The sequence below is a fragment of the Buteo buteo genome, chromosome 10 (genome assembly GCF_964188355.1).
Source record: "Buteo buteo chromosome 10, bButBut1.hap1.1, whole genome shotgun sequence".
Taxonomy (NCBI): domain Eukaryota; kingdom Metazoa; phylum Chordata; class Aves; order Accipitriformes; family Accipitridae; genus Buteo; species Buteo buteo.
In genome coordinates, this window is record NC_134180.1 from 38,060,404 (window position 1) to 38,075,330 (window position 14,927).

At 38.9% G+C, this 14,927-nt stretch overlaps 1 protein-coding gene across 1 annotated transcript in view; it reads right to left on the reverse strand.

Moving 5' to 3' along the window:
* The window catches only part of SLC1A7 (solute carrier family 1 member 7), a 65,370-nt gene that overhangs the window by 13,233 nt on the left and 37,210 nt on the right, over positions 1 to 14,927 (reverse strand). The window contains exons 7-9 of the mRNA XM_075037132.1: positions 13,716 to 13,949; positions 4,141 to 4,335; positions 840 to 974 (exon numbers count right to left, since the gene is read on the reverse strand). Coding sequence (XP_074893233.1) covers positions 840 to 974; positions 4,141 to 4,335; positions 13,716 to 13,949 — 564 coding nt within the window. The remainder of the gene's footprint in view (positions 1 to 839; positions 975 to 4,140; positions 4,336 to 13,715; positions 13,950 to 14,927) is intronic.

Genomic DNA, 14,927 nt, shown 5'->3' on the forward strand with positions numbered 1-14,927 from the left:
CCACTGTATTAATGGAGATATATTTTATATAGATTAAATAAAAAAATAATTTTGAATGTTTCCTTGTGGATGCATACGCTAGTTATGTAGTTAATTGAAATGCTAATGAGCTAGGGACCAGTATTTTACAATTCATCTTCCTAGACTATTCAAAATAGTTTAATTGATTTATGGACATTTACATAAAAGATAAGAGTTCAAATAAACCAGTCCTTATGAATTTTTAAAGTGGCTTTTCTCCTGGGTAACAAGAATCTCTTTTATTCTGAATGTGTTAAGTTTTAGCCTCTGCCTCTGCTGTTAAATCCTCAGTGATTAGGGATGCAGCAAAGTAACCTCTCTACAGAATGGCTGTGCTTGCAAAACATGGAGCCACTTCCATTGCCTGACTAACCTTCTAGAAAAAAAAACATTCTTAAGTTTTCCTGTGATCTGACTTAAGGTAGTTACTTTGGTCTACTTCTTCATCCTCCCTCCCTGTGTATGTGAAAAACAAGCGATCACTGTCCTCTTCAGGACAATCTTATCTATATTGGAAACTGCTGTGGTGGCCTCTTTCAGCCTGCTCTGGTTTTAGACTAAATGAACTCCGCTTCTTCAGCCTTTCCATGTAGGTCATATTGTCCAAGTCTCATCCAGACCCTCTCTCATTTGTCTTTTTTCAATATAACGCCCACTTTGGCAGAGTATTTAATCTGAGGCCACATTACCACCATTTCAAGCGAAATAATTACTTCCTGTGCCTTTTATGTATACCTGTATTACTATACCCCTGAAGACCATTTGCCTTTTTAGCAATGTTGCAACACTGGAAACCTCAAAAGCTTAATCTTACTTACAGTGCCCAGTCAACAGCAATAATCAACGTGATGTCGTCTGTCGGGAGCCCAACCGAGGTCAGAACAATGACCATCGTCACCAGGCCAGCTTGCGGGATACCTGCAGCACCTATGCTGGCAGCTGTTGCTGTGATACTTTAACAAAGAAAGAAAGGAATAAGCTTTACCAGTGATGGGTTGCTCTGCAAGTAACCACATCATGTTTCTACAGGAGCTTTCCTAAACAATAATCCTTCTTACACAAGCCACTGCATAGAAGTGCCAGTGTTTTGTGGACAGAAGCCAGGTCAGAGAGCAAGAACAGGCCAAACTGTTTGCCCAGTGCTAAATTCTCACCCTCTACCTCTGCAGCCTTGGCCCTGGTGGGGCAGTTCTGTTATCTCTTAATACCACAAGTGCAGAGAAAGGAGGGCTGCCAGGCTGTGGGCTTCTCTGCGTTACGTCAGCTTCTTGTGGGTCATGGCACCACACAGCACTGTGTGCCATGAATCTGCCAGCACTTCTCATCACTGCTTCACCCTTGGCAGCAGAGCTCCCAGCAGACATCTCTGAGTCATCATCGGCAGACCCTGTGCCAGGCAAATCCGCGGCTGGCTGCGGCTAGGGCCTTTAATGTCAATCCATCACAAAGAGGCTGGGCCAAGGGTGAAGTCCTTGCACAGCACATGGCTTTGCATACTTGGATCTAAATATGAAGCAAGCGTGAATGTGACTGTACCTCTTCAGTTTCTGGAAAGTATTTTTACTTGACCTTCAGACCATTTTTTCAGCCAGGCAAGCAGAAATGAATGGGAGACCAGGGCAAGAGTGGACCTGGCAGGCTTAACATTTTTTTCATAATGCTATTTATAGGGGAGGGATTTCATTCCTTTTTCCAGGAGCAAAAGTGACTGGATATATTCATTTCCACCCATCTGGCCACTTCCAAGAGCTAGGCCATCCAGCAGATAGACAAAAAACAAATGTTGACAATTGTAAAAGGATGACAAAAAGCATATACTCTGATAATCCACTGTATTCATCAATCCAGAATTTCAGAGCTTTTGGCAAGCAGCTAAGTCTCATCAACATCCTATGATGGAAAATGAGGGTAACAGTATTCACCAATATGGAAACTGAGACACAGAGATATCCAGTATCTTGCTCACAACTGTGCAGTGTACCAGTAGACCAGCATCAGTATTTATAACTAGAGCCCTTTCCTGCAATAAAAAAATATATTTGCGTGTGGGTATGATGGGGAATGAGAAAGACTTAAAACTATGTTTTGAAAAAGCCTGTATAGCATCCTAATAGCATTGTAATAGGCAGTGTACAAGTAGAAAGGAAGGGACAGAAGCTCAGTATTTGAATAAGAGATAACTATCTGTAATGAACGTTAAAAGGTTCTACAGCTAGTGCTATAAACTGGCTAGCTGGTTAGGACTGCTTCTGCCTCCTAAGTCAGTTCAGGCCACAGACTCTCATGACTTAATTGGGAGCAAAACCTGGAGTGTTTAACTAACATTGTACAGGCAAGCTATTCCATTCAATTTTGACCTTAATGTAGATGTTTCTTTCTATAATATGCTCAATTGATGGGAATAGAATCTTTACTCTCTTTTTCTGCTACATCTAAGTTTGCATAATCACATTGATATAAACTGTCAACCTGGATTTTACAAACTATAAGCAAAGTAGACTGATTCTTTTTCTAACATGTTTTTCCCCTCTGGCAAAAATATCCTGGCAGTCAGGAATATTTGAATTTTAAATCTCCAAGTCTTAAAGTATCAAGATCTGGGGCAGGTTTGGCCCACAGAATACAGTTAGAATTTGGCTTCAGATATTCAAGGTCCTGAATCCACTGTAATTTCCTATTTACCCACTTCTTTTGTAAGTGAGTCTATTTCTTTTCCTTTCTTGGATTTTTCCAATCTTCATTTGTATTTTCCTTCTACTGTCTTTACTTCTCTCTGGTCCTTATGTACTAGCACTTAATATAGGGAGTGAAAATAAAGAGGTAAAACAGGGTTCTGCTAAGAGAAAGCTAGAACTTATCTTCTTTCCTTTTATCATCACCCTCCTTCTTCATTTTTCAAATCACCATTCTCTACTTCAAGGTGTATATAATGTCTGCCCATGCTCCAGGCCATATTTTTAGACCACATACTAAAAACATCTCCAAATTGAAAACCACCAGAGACTAAATTTTAGCATAGGGTCATTCCAGTAATTTTCAGAGAGAGAGAAAGCCTGAAGCAAGAGCTCATATGGGCACTATTTATTTCTTCTGTTTAGTCTAATCAGATCTTGCCAGAAGCCCATTAGCAAACCTCAGCTGTCATCTGGGGTTAGTTTCAGGACTCTCCTCTTCTTGTCATGAAGGTTTTCAAGTCCAGCAGAAGATGGGCAAGGTCCAGCAGAAGATGGGCAAGGCCCAGCAGTGTAAACAGGGCAGTAATGAGGTCACTGGGTGGGTAGGTAAGCAGATCTCAAATATGCTGCACAAGGCTCTGACTATGAGGAATGTTTTTCTAATCATTTGTTCCCTGCTGGAAACTTGCAGGTTTCAGTCCCCAAGGCATTCTTTGGCAACCACTGGAGTTATTCTGGCGGCAATTGTTCAGCTGGATCTTCGAGTCTTTTGGATCCATTACAGACCTTTCAAGGACAGAGTATGCAGCTATAGCACTCTCTACCCACTGAGAGCATGGTTGTTTATGAAGTTTTCTGCTTTAACAAGCAGCAGAGAAGACATCTAAAAAATACCTGAGTGATATGGCACCTTCATGAAAACCTGCCCTAATAGTAGCATCTGTTGTCCCTCCCTGTTCCCCTACTCTTCCAAGGTTTGTCAAAGAGCTTCTCAACACATACTAATCCCTGTTATCTGATACAGGACTTCTAGTTTTGCATTTTTTTTAACCTTTTCCTCTCATGTAAAGATACAAACCAGACTTAAAGTTGAAAACAATTCTGATGTTTAAAATAGTGGTTTAAACACCAATAATAATAGTAAAGTGTTCCAATCCTAGTAAATGATCAATAGGTTACCTAAAAGTAAACATTAGACAGTTATCCTCAAACAGAAACACGTTTCCTGATGTCCACATGCTTCTGTTGAACAGTACCAGTACAATTTCTCTTTGTATGGTCCCTGATCTCTGCATTACTTAAAAATAACAAACCTTCGAGGAATGCATCCTTTGATAACAGCAAAGATGTATTTTGTTCTGAACATTGCTACATACAAGAATCGTAGGAGTGTCAGACTCAACAGGACAAGCAAATTGCAGCATGTGGAATTTGAGGTTTATACCTTATAGTAATAATCTGCCCAAAGTCCAGCTCATAGTTGTTTACTTGCGCAATGAAGATGGCAGCAACCGCCTCGTAGAGTGCTGTCCCATCCATATTGATGGTGGCTCCCACAGGCAGCACAAACCTCGCAATCCTCCTGTCCACATGGTTATTCTCCAACAAGCACTTGAAAGTGATAGGCAGCGTGGCAGAGCTGCAAAACAGCAGAGAAGCACACACTGAATTATTTTTATTTCTGGGGAATAGAACGAATTGTAGCAAACCTTCTCCAGGCAGGGTAAATTTTACACTAACCATCTGAGCACTGCTTCTCATTCCTTGGTCTGCACGTGTACTCACTTGCCGTGTAACTCGCTCCTTTGCTTGAGGGAGGATAAAGACAGTTACATGTATAAATGCTAGAGTTAATGCAAATTTTGCTTCCCCAAAATTAAAAATGTTGTTCTCTCTTTCCCTCTTTCTGAAGAAAGGGGACAGAAATCCCACAGAGGCAGTATTGTACACTCAAATGCAAGACAGGAGAAACACCCTGTGCAGCTTGTTAGTAAAATCTCTGAAAACTGTTGTGCACTCATGGTTTCTAAAAAAGTTTCCCTCTAGGTCTTCTGAAATAGAAAGCCATTTTAAACAGCAAGAGTAACCATAAACCAAGGAAAGGTATAAAGCAAGAAAGGCTCTTAACTCACTTAACTGCCCTTAGGGAGTATTCCAGTTCTCACTGCATATTGACAGTAATTAGATGACCAGTTTAGGCAATGAATTATAATGGCACTGAGAGTTTGCAAGGGATTGGAATGCTGCTTGGGTTAAACGCTAAAACACCCCAGTGGGCAACAGCTCTGAGCAAGAAACTACTCCTTCTTTTACCACAGAATGCATTAATGCTGTAATGTCCTACCTCATATGTAAGAAATTTCTCATTTCTGCAAGGGGTTAGGCAAAGATCTTATCAACAGTATGCCTGAAAATAAAAGCTACAGACCAAGCTCCTGTATTCAGGAATATACAATCACATTTCCTCTCTGGGACAGATCTGCCCATGTCCCTTGTGTGATCATGTAACAATCACATAATTGCAGGTCATATAATAATATGTACATATGAAAATGAGATATAAATATGTATGTGTGTGGAATAGTATGGAATGGAGTGGAATGGTATAAGACTGTTTGACAGGTATTAATTTAAAAATGAGCTTGACCCCTTCCAAACTTTAACCCTTGATTTCATACTCTAAAAAAAAAAATCCTGATTTTTTGTTTCATTAACTGAGACAATTAAATATTATCTGGTCATAAACTTCCTCATTTTCAATAAGATGCGTGCATTTTTAAATAGTAACATGCCTAAACATGTTTATCTTTATATTTTATCAGTCCCTTTGCAACATTCTGCATTTTACCATATAGTGTCACATTCATTAAAATGTCACGAGTAATTAAACTGCATTCAAGTGAGCGAGGGGGTATTTTTTATGGCACGTCAGTTTGTACAGAAAATAAGTAATACCACTGAAGAAAATATACAAATGGCAAAATATTTTCCTTGTTATGATACTCATTTTAATATACTGCTCAGTATCTGAGACTATTTAAATGATGTAAAATAGCAAACTCCTTCAAAATTATTCAAAATTTACTTCTCTAAAGACATAAGTATTTATAGGGGAAATATTGGTACCATGATACTAAGGTCTTTAATGTTCTGTTCTCTTGTGATCTACGTGCCCCAAGTCATGAAATATAGACATCTTTCCACTAGTTTGGGCAGCTCAGATTGCTCAGTTGCTGTGTGTTGTGAGCCACACATCAGCAATGTGGCTCTGATACCTAAATCTTATAATGGCCATTACCTGTTCTTAACTGAAGATAACACATCTGATCTAGAAATTCTTTCTCAGCAGTTACAAATGACCTACAAAACCACAGACAGATTCTGAAAACTCTGAAATCATAACCCCAAGTTTGCAGGAATGCATTAGCAAAATGTTTCCAGGAGTAGGAGTTGTCGTTTTGTATTTGTGCAAGCTTTTGTTTGCGGAAAATAACAGTGTTTGGAAAGGAAAAGCAGCTTCCTGCAATAGAAACACAAAAGAAAAAAGACAAGTCTATGTTCTCACTACGATATCTCTGTTTTCTATAACCTTATAAAGTCTGACCTGTGAATGATTACTACAGACTGGCAGTCACTGCCATGAAAATCTGGACAAAAGTAATTCTCTAAGTATGCAAATAGACTGAAAGGGCAAGGAAGCAATTGAAATCTGATTACCTCTGGTAACTGGGGTATATTAAACTTTTTCATTCTGTCAGTCCTAATATTTAATCAATATTTACTTTGAAAAACAAACACAGTAAAGCATAACCCCCCAAACTACACATTAGATGTCATGGGTTTCTCTCTTGGGTAATGCCTATCATTTCTCACACATTCGTTTTTGAATGACTGAAATTCTCTACATCTTGTTTACCACAAAATGTTCATAAAATAAAAGGGTGAGGCTACCCTGGTGTAGCTGCAACCAGGAGAGGACCACCACAGTAGTACTTCTAGATGTTCTTAACTATAGGCATGGCCAGGAAGCAATTACTAAATTTATTATTCACTGTCTCCCTTCCTTGCAGCTACTTCAGTTGTGGAGGGTTACTTGTTTTTTAAAGACAGTCTTTCCTTGGCCATTTGGCTTTTCTGTAACAAAACCCTGTCTAATTTCTTTGTGGGAAAAAGAGGAGAAAAATGTAATCTTACAAGTCCTTTACACCTTGCCCACACTTTGACATACCAGAATTTTAAACTAAATGTCTTCCTGTTCTGAGGGCAGAGAGCCAAGCTGTGAAACATCCAAATTTTAACTGACTGACATCTTCCGATTTGGTTAAGATGTGAAAAAGATTGTGCAAAACAATCCCATAATACCAATGGCACAACTAGCAAAATCTGTGCCTCTTTCCACTGTTGTAAACAGAAAGTATGACACTATTTTTGCAAGAATTTAACTTTTAAACTTGTTCATTATCTCACAGTCAGGTATTTCTTTCATTTTAATTTTGTGCTGTTAGAAGTAAAATTTCTAGGGCGCATAACTAGACGTTGGTTTTGTTGTTTATTAAATATTAAAGTAAAAAAGAAAATGGGCAGAATGTAAGTGCAATGATGATGAAAAACATTGTGCAAGATATTGAAAGGAAGCAAATTTCCAGATCACAGATTCTTTACCTTCCTAGCACAGGCAACTACTATATACAGTCTCACTCAAATTTATGACACTGCATCTTAGAGCTAGTAGACTGTCTGTCCTAACTATTCCTATTGAAAGGCTTTCCAGAACTCACTGTTCAGATGAGAAATTCGATTTATGACCCAGATGTACTCTTTTCAATTTACACTAAATTTGTTTTTATGTGCTTTATGCATTTCTCCTTGCACAAATCAGTCCAGCTGTTACAACACATACTGTTAGAAATCAGTTTTGTCCCCTCTCAGCCTGGATTGACCCAATCAGACTTATTAAAGTCTTCTCTTACAAGATGGCTGCTTTGCATCCCATGTAAAGGTTACCCTTTCAGCACTTGTTTCAATCTGAATGAACTTTTCCTGAATACAGGTGACAAAAGTTATGTGGAGTATCCTAGGAGAGGTTGTCTTGTTCAATGATGGTTCAATTCTATGCATAACGTATCATCTGGCACATATCAGAAAATATGTGTCTTATTTAAGGGTTTGGCTGTTGGTGACTTACAGGTGGGAATGAAAAAACCCTGTTCCTACTGTCATTTTTTAGTTATATTAATATATAATTTCAATGGCTGAAGAAAAAACATTCTCAGACAAATACTTTGTCTTTCCAGTTAAATTAGGTGAAGTTTGTTTTCTTGAAAGCTGCTTTATCTAGTGTTAAACAGGGGAGCAGTAACATCAAAGCCTGACATGTAACATTTATTAGGAGGAAAAAATATTCTAAAGCACTGATCTTAATCTGTTAAGTCTTTTAAAAACTGTCCTAAAGCTTTCAGCTAAGAGGAGAGGTATCTTCTCCCAGCACTAACTCTAACAATTAAAAATACATTTTTAAAGTCTTATCTCAATTTTGGGATAAAACGCTGCAGCTGCAGAGACTGAGCATAAGCTAACGCTGGATCAGGCCAAGCTCTTACTAGTGCAAGCCACAAAAACAGCTAGTCACTGTGGAAGAACAGCTGTTCAGCCTGCTCTGTTTATCTTATCATTCAAATGCATTTTGATATTTGCTCCAAAAAATCAACAAACTGATCTCATCTCCCTTTTGCTAAATCTGCCTTTAATTTACACTGTGCAATAGCCAAGATCTTAGTGTTTCATAAGCAGCAAAACCCTTGAAAAACTCATGTTTTATCGTTTGTCTTCAGAGAAGATGAAAATTGCTTCTTTTGATGGGATGTACCACTGAGAAGCTGCTGCTTTAATTCATTAATGATATGGAAAGATGACCTAGAAAAATAAAATTCCCTCTTGTCATTGGAATGAGCAAAGCTAAAATCAAGAGGAATTTTGCCTGTAGGCCAAATACTGCTTTTTCAGCATGGTGAGAGGTGACAAGATCAGGGGCAGTGTGGGGGGAAGAAAGCAGCAAGTCAGAAATCCACACCACAGAGCAGGGCAAGGTGGGCAACAACAGCACGTGCTGTACACATCTTACTGATGTAGTAAAGAGGAGCTGCGTACATTGCTATGGATGCCTGTTGCCAAAGCCAGCCTGTACTGGGGCCAAGGGTTTGGCTTCAGGGGCTGGCTGGCCAGGTGACCGTTGCAGGGACTTGGTGCTAGTTACAGAGATCAAGTTCATTGCATCCTAAGTGATGCACTAGAGGAATAAGAGATCTCCTTTTTCTCTGTCCCTGCCTCTCCAATAATATCTGTGCAAAACCAAAATATTGCTGTGATTGAGATTTCTGGAGAAATAGAAGGGGACTGAGAATGGGGTGCAGAACCTTTGTCTAAAGGGAAATGGGTTGAAATAATGTTCAGATTCAATAAAATCATTGTCATGAGATGGTTGTTTAGTGGCTTTCAGGTTCCCTTGTGTTACATTCTTGGGCTTTGCACATGGTATTGTTTTTGATTCTTGCAGTTTGACTTTTAGCTTAAAAAGAAATCTTTCCACAGGTGCAGACTAGGGGAATGAATATCAGGACACTGATCTGTGGTTTTCTTTCTATCTTTAGATGTAGACATGAACCGACACCAACAGAAACATCTCCAAGAAACACATCAGTACACTTAAAACCAACTCTTTGTTCTCCTCTAAGATGATCTGAAAATCCAATACCCACATTATGAGTGTTATATAATGCCCCTGTGGCAAGTACTATTTAACCAGATACAGATGTGTTGACTGTCAGGAGAAGCAGCTCTCCTGTCCAGCCCCAATTATTTGTGCATGTTCTTTTGGCACCAGCTCAGTTATGTGCAGTATCCATTCCTTTCAGTGTAACAAAGGTGAAAAGTTCAGCTATCTGTAGACAAGGCACTGCTATTTGAGCAGAAAAACATTACAAAACATGTTGGGCCTCTGTTGGATTTGCAAAATATACACACTGTTAAGAAGGAGCAAACAGAGCTCCATCAAACATGTCCAAGCCCCAAATCTGTAAGTTCAGAGCCTTTCCTCAGGACTCACCTTAACTTTGGTGGTATATTAGCTTCTGACAATAAAGATACTAAATCTGGTAGCAAGTCCTGCTGGTGATTCTTGACAGGCTGAGCTGCCAGCTGGTGCCAGAGCTCTGTTCCCAAACTACACCCTCTCTGGGCCTATAAATATGTAATTACTCCTTGCACAGCGGAAAGGGAGAGAGTGCTATCTCAAAGTCCTCGATATCCCCAGGAGAGGGGGTCTCTCCTGGGAGTTGGAGCCCAGGAGAGTCAAAGTCAGCACAGGTTTAAGGGCAAGCTGAATTCCCTGGGTATTCCCCACAGTCAATGGGCACTCTCACATCAGCTTGGGGTAAGGAAATGGGGCTGGAGAAAACCTCAAGTAAGGATTGGTTTACCTTGAAGAGACTCACCAGAGAGAGACGCCTCTCTCTCATCAGTTGAATTTTTTGCTTTAGAGCTATGCCTGATGCCTGCCTAGCTCTCCTTACCATGCTGGCTTTTGGGGCTCTTTCCAAGGAGCCCAACCCTCCCAATGAGGAGCTGAGTTCCAAGATGAACCATAGGCATCCTATGTGGTTGAAAGTTGCCTAAAAGTTAAGCTTTGCAATGATGATCACTGATATGCAGGTCTTTTTTAGAAGAGTTAGTTCACATTTGCTGAGAGCATGTGTGTTCTTTCCTTATGCTTCTACAAGTAATTGAGAGAAAAAAATAACTGATCTAAAAATTCTCAAACCAACCAATGTTGGACTTTCTCCAAGTAGTAACATAACTTAGGCACTCATGTAGAACAGGGAATCAAACCCCTGCATCCCTTTGTAGATCTGGTTGTGTATTTTGGTGACTACATATCATGTCTGACTTTTTGTTTTATTACTATGATTGATGATACTGGCATGGGAACATTTCTAACCTTGAAATATAGCACAAGCAACCTGGACCTGAATATATTATGAACTGCAAAGAGGGCACTTCATGATTGTAAAGTGGCTTTGTACTCTCAGAGGTAGAGACAGACTAAGGAGATGAGACCCAATGAAGAAACAATGAACTGCCTTGACAGGAATGGGAGATCACTATTTTAAAAACACAAGCCCTGAAAGTTTCCAGACCAGTAAAGTACTAGTAAATTGGTTATACAATCAAAATGCAATGCTGATGCAAAGTAAGGAAAATTAAGAAAAGTAATCTGTTTTTGAAAATGGTGGAATATGTGGTGATCTTTTAAGTCTTGATTAAACCTCCCTTGATAAAGGGATCTATACTGGTGAAAAAGTTGATTATTTTTGTTGCTTATTAACAGAAATTAAAGAAAAGGACAAATTCTTCTATAGATTCTAAAGGTCAAATAAGGAACAAAATCTCTTTATTTTTCCTAAAAAGAAAAAAAGTCAGATTAGATTTTAAAGAAAAATTATCTTTTTCTAGAAAAAGAGAATGAGTGGAATGGCACAGATTAAAAAACCTGAGTTGTCAGCAATAGAGTTCTTCAGAAACAGAATTCTTAGAGCAGCAGGGCAGATAGTCAAGTGTGTCAAATGTGAACCTGATGAGCCTTTTCCAACACTAACATCTTTGAGTGCAAAATTAGCATCTTACTTGAATCTGGGGATGTGATGACATCTCAAGCTACAAATTTTTTATGTTCTAATAAAAAAGCCAGCCTTAATTATTTAAGCCTAATTAGAGTTTAAAACATCACCCAGCACATAATTTTTTCTTGATTTTGTATTTCACAGTATGTTGCTCTTTATAAGTCATTTTGGAGCAAACTGTTATATATGAAAACACCTTGTAAAATGAAACATAGTGGAAAGCCAACACCTTCCAACGGTACTGAAATAATCGTTCCTGCCTCTCCTTTTTTTTAAATTCCTATACATTCCTTCTGCTCTGCTTAGTCCTGCCCTAACCACTGTACATATATTCATGAGAGAAACAGCCATCTGCATTTGACATTCTTGCCCCAAATTACCTTGTCAGACCTCACTAAAACTACGATGAGCCTAACCAGGCCAATGAGCTGGGGATAAAAGTTTTAGGCTCTTTTCCCAGGTCTGGCATATGTCTAGTACAACTTAAGTTTTCACCTTTTCATTGTCCCTTTAGTAAAATAGAGATTATTTCTCCTTTAGCATTGACAGTAATTACCACATTGCAAAGTAATGTTTTGTAACAAAAATAAGTTTTGCAGATTATTCATTATTCATTCAAAAATGAATGACATCAACTAATCTGAGTTCAGGGAAGTCACATTGTTACTTCTCCACGTATTTATTTACTTGATAATTCTTGGACAAGTTCCAGATTTCTGCAAAACTCACATAATTATTTATCAGTGATGATGCCCTATGCAAAACCATACGTGCTGGTTACATAATGGCACTTATTAGGCTATTAAAAAGAAGTTATTTAAATTGATATTTGACTGCTTTCCCAGAGCTTTTTATCTGTATGTCATTCCTGCCTTTTCCTTCTGTAATCCCACCAATTACAAATGCACTTTATTTTTAAGTGGGTCACTCCATTTTGGGAGAGTTTACATGAATTCTTCCTCAAGGAGCTTGGGAAGTTATGGAGAAAAGTAAGATTAGAGGCACAAGGGATAAGAAGCTGGTACAAGGCTATTGCCTGAAAGGTTGTATTAGTCACCAGAGATGAACTTATTATATAACTTATTGTTAGACGGAAGAAGGAATCAGTATTTGAGTATAATTAGATTAAGTACTCCTGAATCATTATTGTTAATTAGAATAAATATTTTGAGGTTAATAAAATCTTTAATTTTTCATTTTTTTTTTATAAATAGATGTGCCAAATTTTGTACTAATTACTAATTTGAAGTCTAAATTAGGTAGACGAAATTAGGTATTTGTCCCTAGCTGTCATAATTTCAAAATCTGGATAAGAATTTAGTATTTTCCAGTCTCTCTGTAAAATAACAATAATACCTTTAAAAATCCAAATGCAAAAATGAGATAAAAGAAAGGTATCCTTTCCTTTCTTTAGCCCTCTTCCTTTACAGCTGACAGTAGAAATAATAAATATGTAAGATGTGCTAAAGAGACCTATTTACCTGGCACTTTGCACTTGTACTGTGGCTTTTATTACTGCGTAAAAAGTGGTAGGTATAGCTGCTCTTGTTACTTCACAGTAACAAGCCTCCAGCCACAGATGCCATGAAACTGTGCTGTCATGATATTGGCTACATGGAAATGTTATTTTAGTCATCATTCTTGTCTCCACTCCACGCAAGTCAATTCCAGTCCTTTCAAGCACTTCTTATGCACCAGTTTATCTGTGTTGGGAGTAACTTTCATAACCAGTTCACAAGCTGTTTCCCATTTTCACTGTACCTTTGTTCAGCTATGGTTAAAACACATTGTACTTCCTCCCTAAACAGGATGCAAAAAATATTATTCCTTGAGCAGAACAGCTAAATATTTTCCCAGTGCTGGACAATAGCTTGCAACCACAGTCTCTTCTTAATGTACCAAGAAACAAAGACTAAGATGAGTAGAAATGGTAAAATGTTTCCATATGACTGAACTAGGAGGTTCTCCACTAATACCAAAAATGAAGTCTGGACAAACTGTGCATCCCCTATAAATATTAACTTTGTAGAAGCACAATGTTTGTTTTTATGGAAAAATACCCTTATTTCCTTTCTAGTCCTCTAAGAAAAAATATTTTTGTCCAATATTTTTTAAACTGAGGGAAAACAATGTGACGAACATTATTGTCAAATGGCTCCCACACATAACTTCCAAATGTTGAGAGACACATCTTTTACAAATATACCAGTGAATTTGACACAGGCCATTGTTCAGATCTAAATATATCTGCTCCAGTACAGCTATAGTGTGCTCTTCCCCAGAGAAAGCTGGAGTAAGGATCTAGCAAGTATTTTGTTGCATCTGTCTAGAAACTGTGTAATACCTGGAAGATGTGGCCAGAGCAATGAGCAAGGCTTGAAGAATCCCTCTGATGAAGACAATAGGATTCTTCTTGGTGATAAAGAAGTACATCATTGGCAGAATAAACAGACCATGCACCACCAGGCCGCAAACCACTGTAATGGCATAGAAACCCAGTTTCTTCCCAATAGCTGAAGGGTCATCCATTTCCAAGATTTTACCAGCAATTAGGAACACAATTCCAAATGGAAAATACCTGAGCAAAAAGAAAGACAGTCATTATTAGGAGATAGCTCACTTCCATCAAACAGTATGAGCTGGGAAATCCTTCCAGTACCAGTGCAGTAACAGCAGCCTGTCTGGAAGCTACACAGCTGGGTTCTGTTGTTTTATCAGACTAAGCCCCTCTCTCTCACACTTGAGGAGTGTGCCCAAAGCACTGGGCTAAGCAATCTTTTATGTGGGGTACTCCTCAGCACAGCTGAGGTTATGGTGCTGGTCAGGAATGACTTTAAAATGGTTTGGTTCAGAAGGCAGCTCTGACTTTTTAGCTTACGGCAGGTCATTTACTGGAGAGAGGTGGAATGAATCCTAAGCTCTGCTCATGTGTTTGTGCTCATGTAACTGTTCATGGATTTTAGTTGGAAGCTGTTAAGTAAATGTTTATGTTGCCTTTGGAAGACATAGCAGAAACACCAACATGCATTAGACACGCTCTTGGACTGCCTGGGAGTTTGATTTGGGGCAGATAGATAGGCAGAAGAATAGTTAGTTTCTGAACCCTCTCTGGACTGGATGTAGGATAGGTGCTTTTTCAAAACTGTTGTGCTTCTGTGCTTGACTAGACACAAAGCCATGGGTGCTGAAAGAGCTTAAGATTTAAAAAAAAATTTAAAAAATCTGGGGGCATCCAGCCATCTTCCACTTGCAGCTGTGCCATCTCCAGAGACTTGCGACTTCCTCCTCATCCTTCCAGAAATTACTAAGCCCTTGGACCCAGCTAACTAAGTGATCATTCCCTGACTCAGCTCAGTCAGACTGGACCAGGTAGCTGGAAACAAAGGCTGAGTGCTGGCAGTGGTATCCCCCCACATTGGGCTGAGCCACTCTGGGGGACCTTCTGAAGAATGGGGAAGATGCTAAACTGATAGTTTTTGTTCTGGGCAGTCACCTACTGTTCCTCTGATCTTTGGGGCAGGTAGGTTGGCAGGTCTAGCGGGCTCTCAGTGTAATT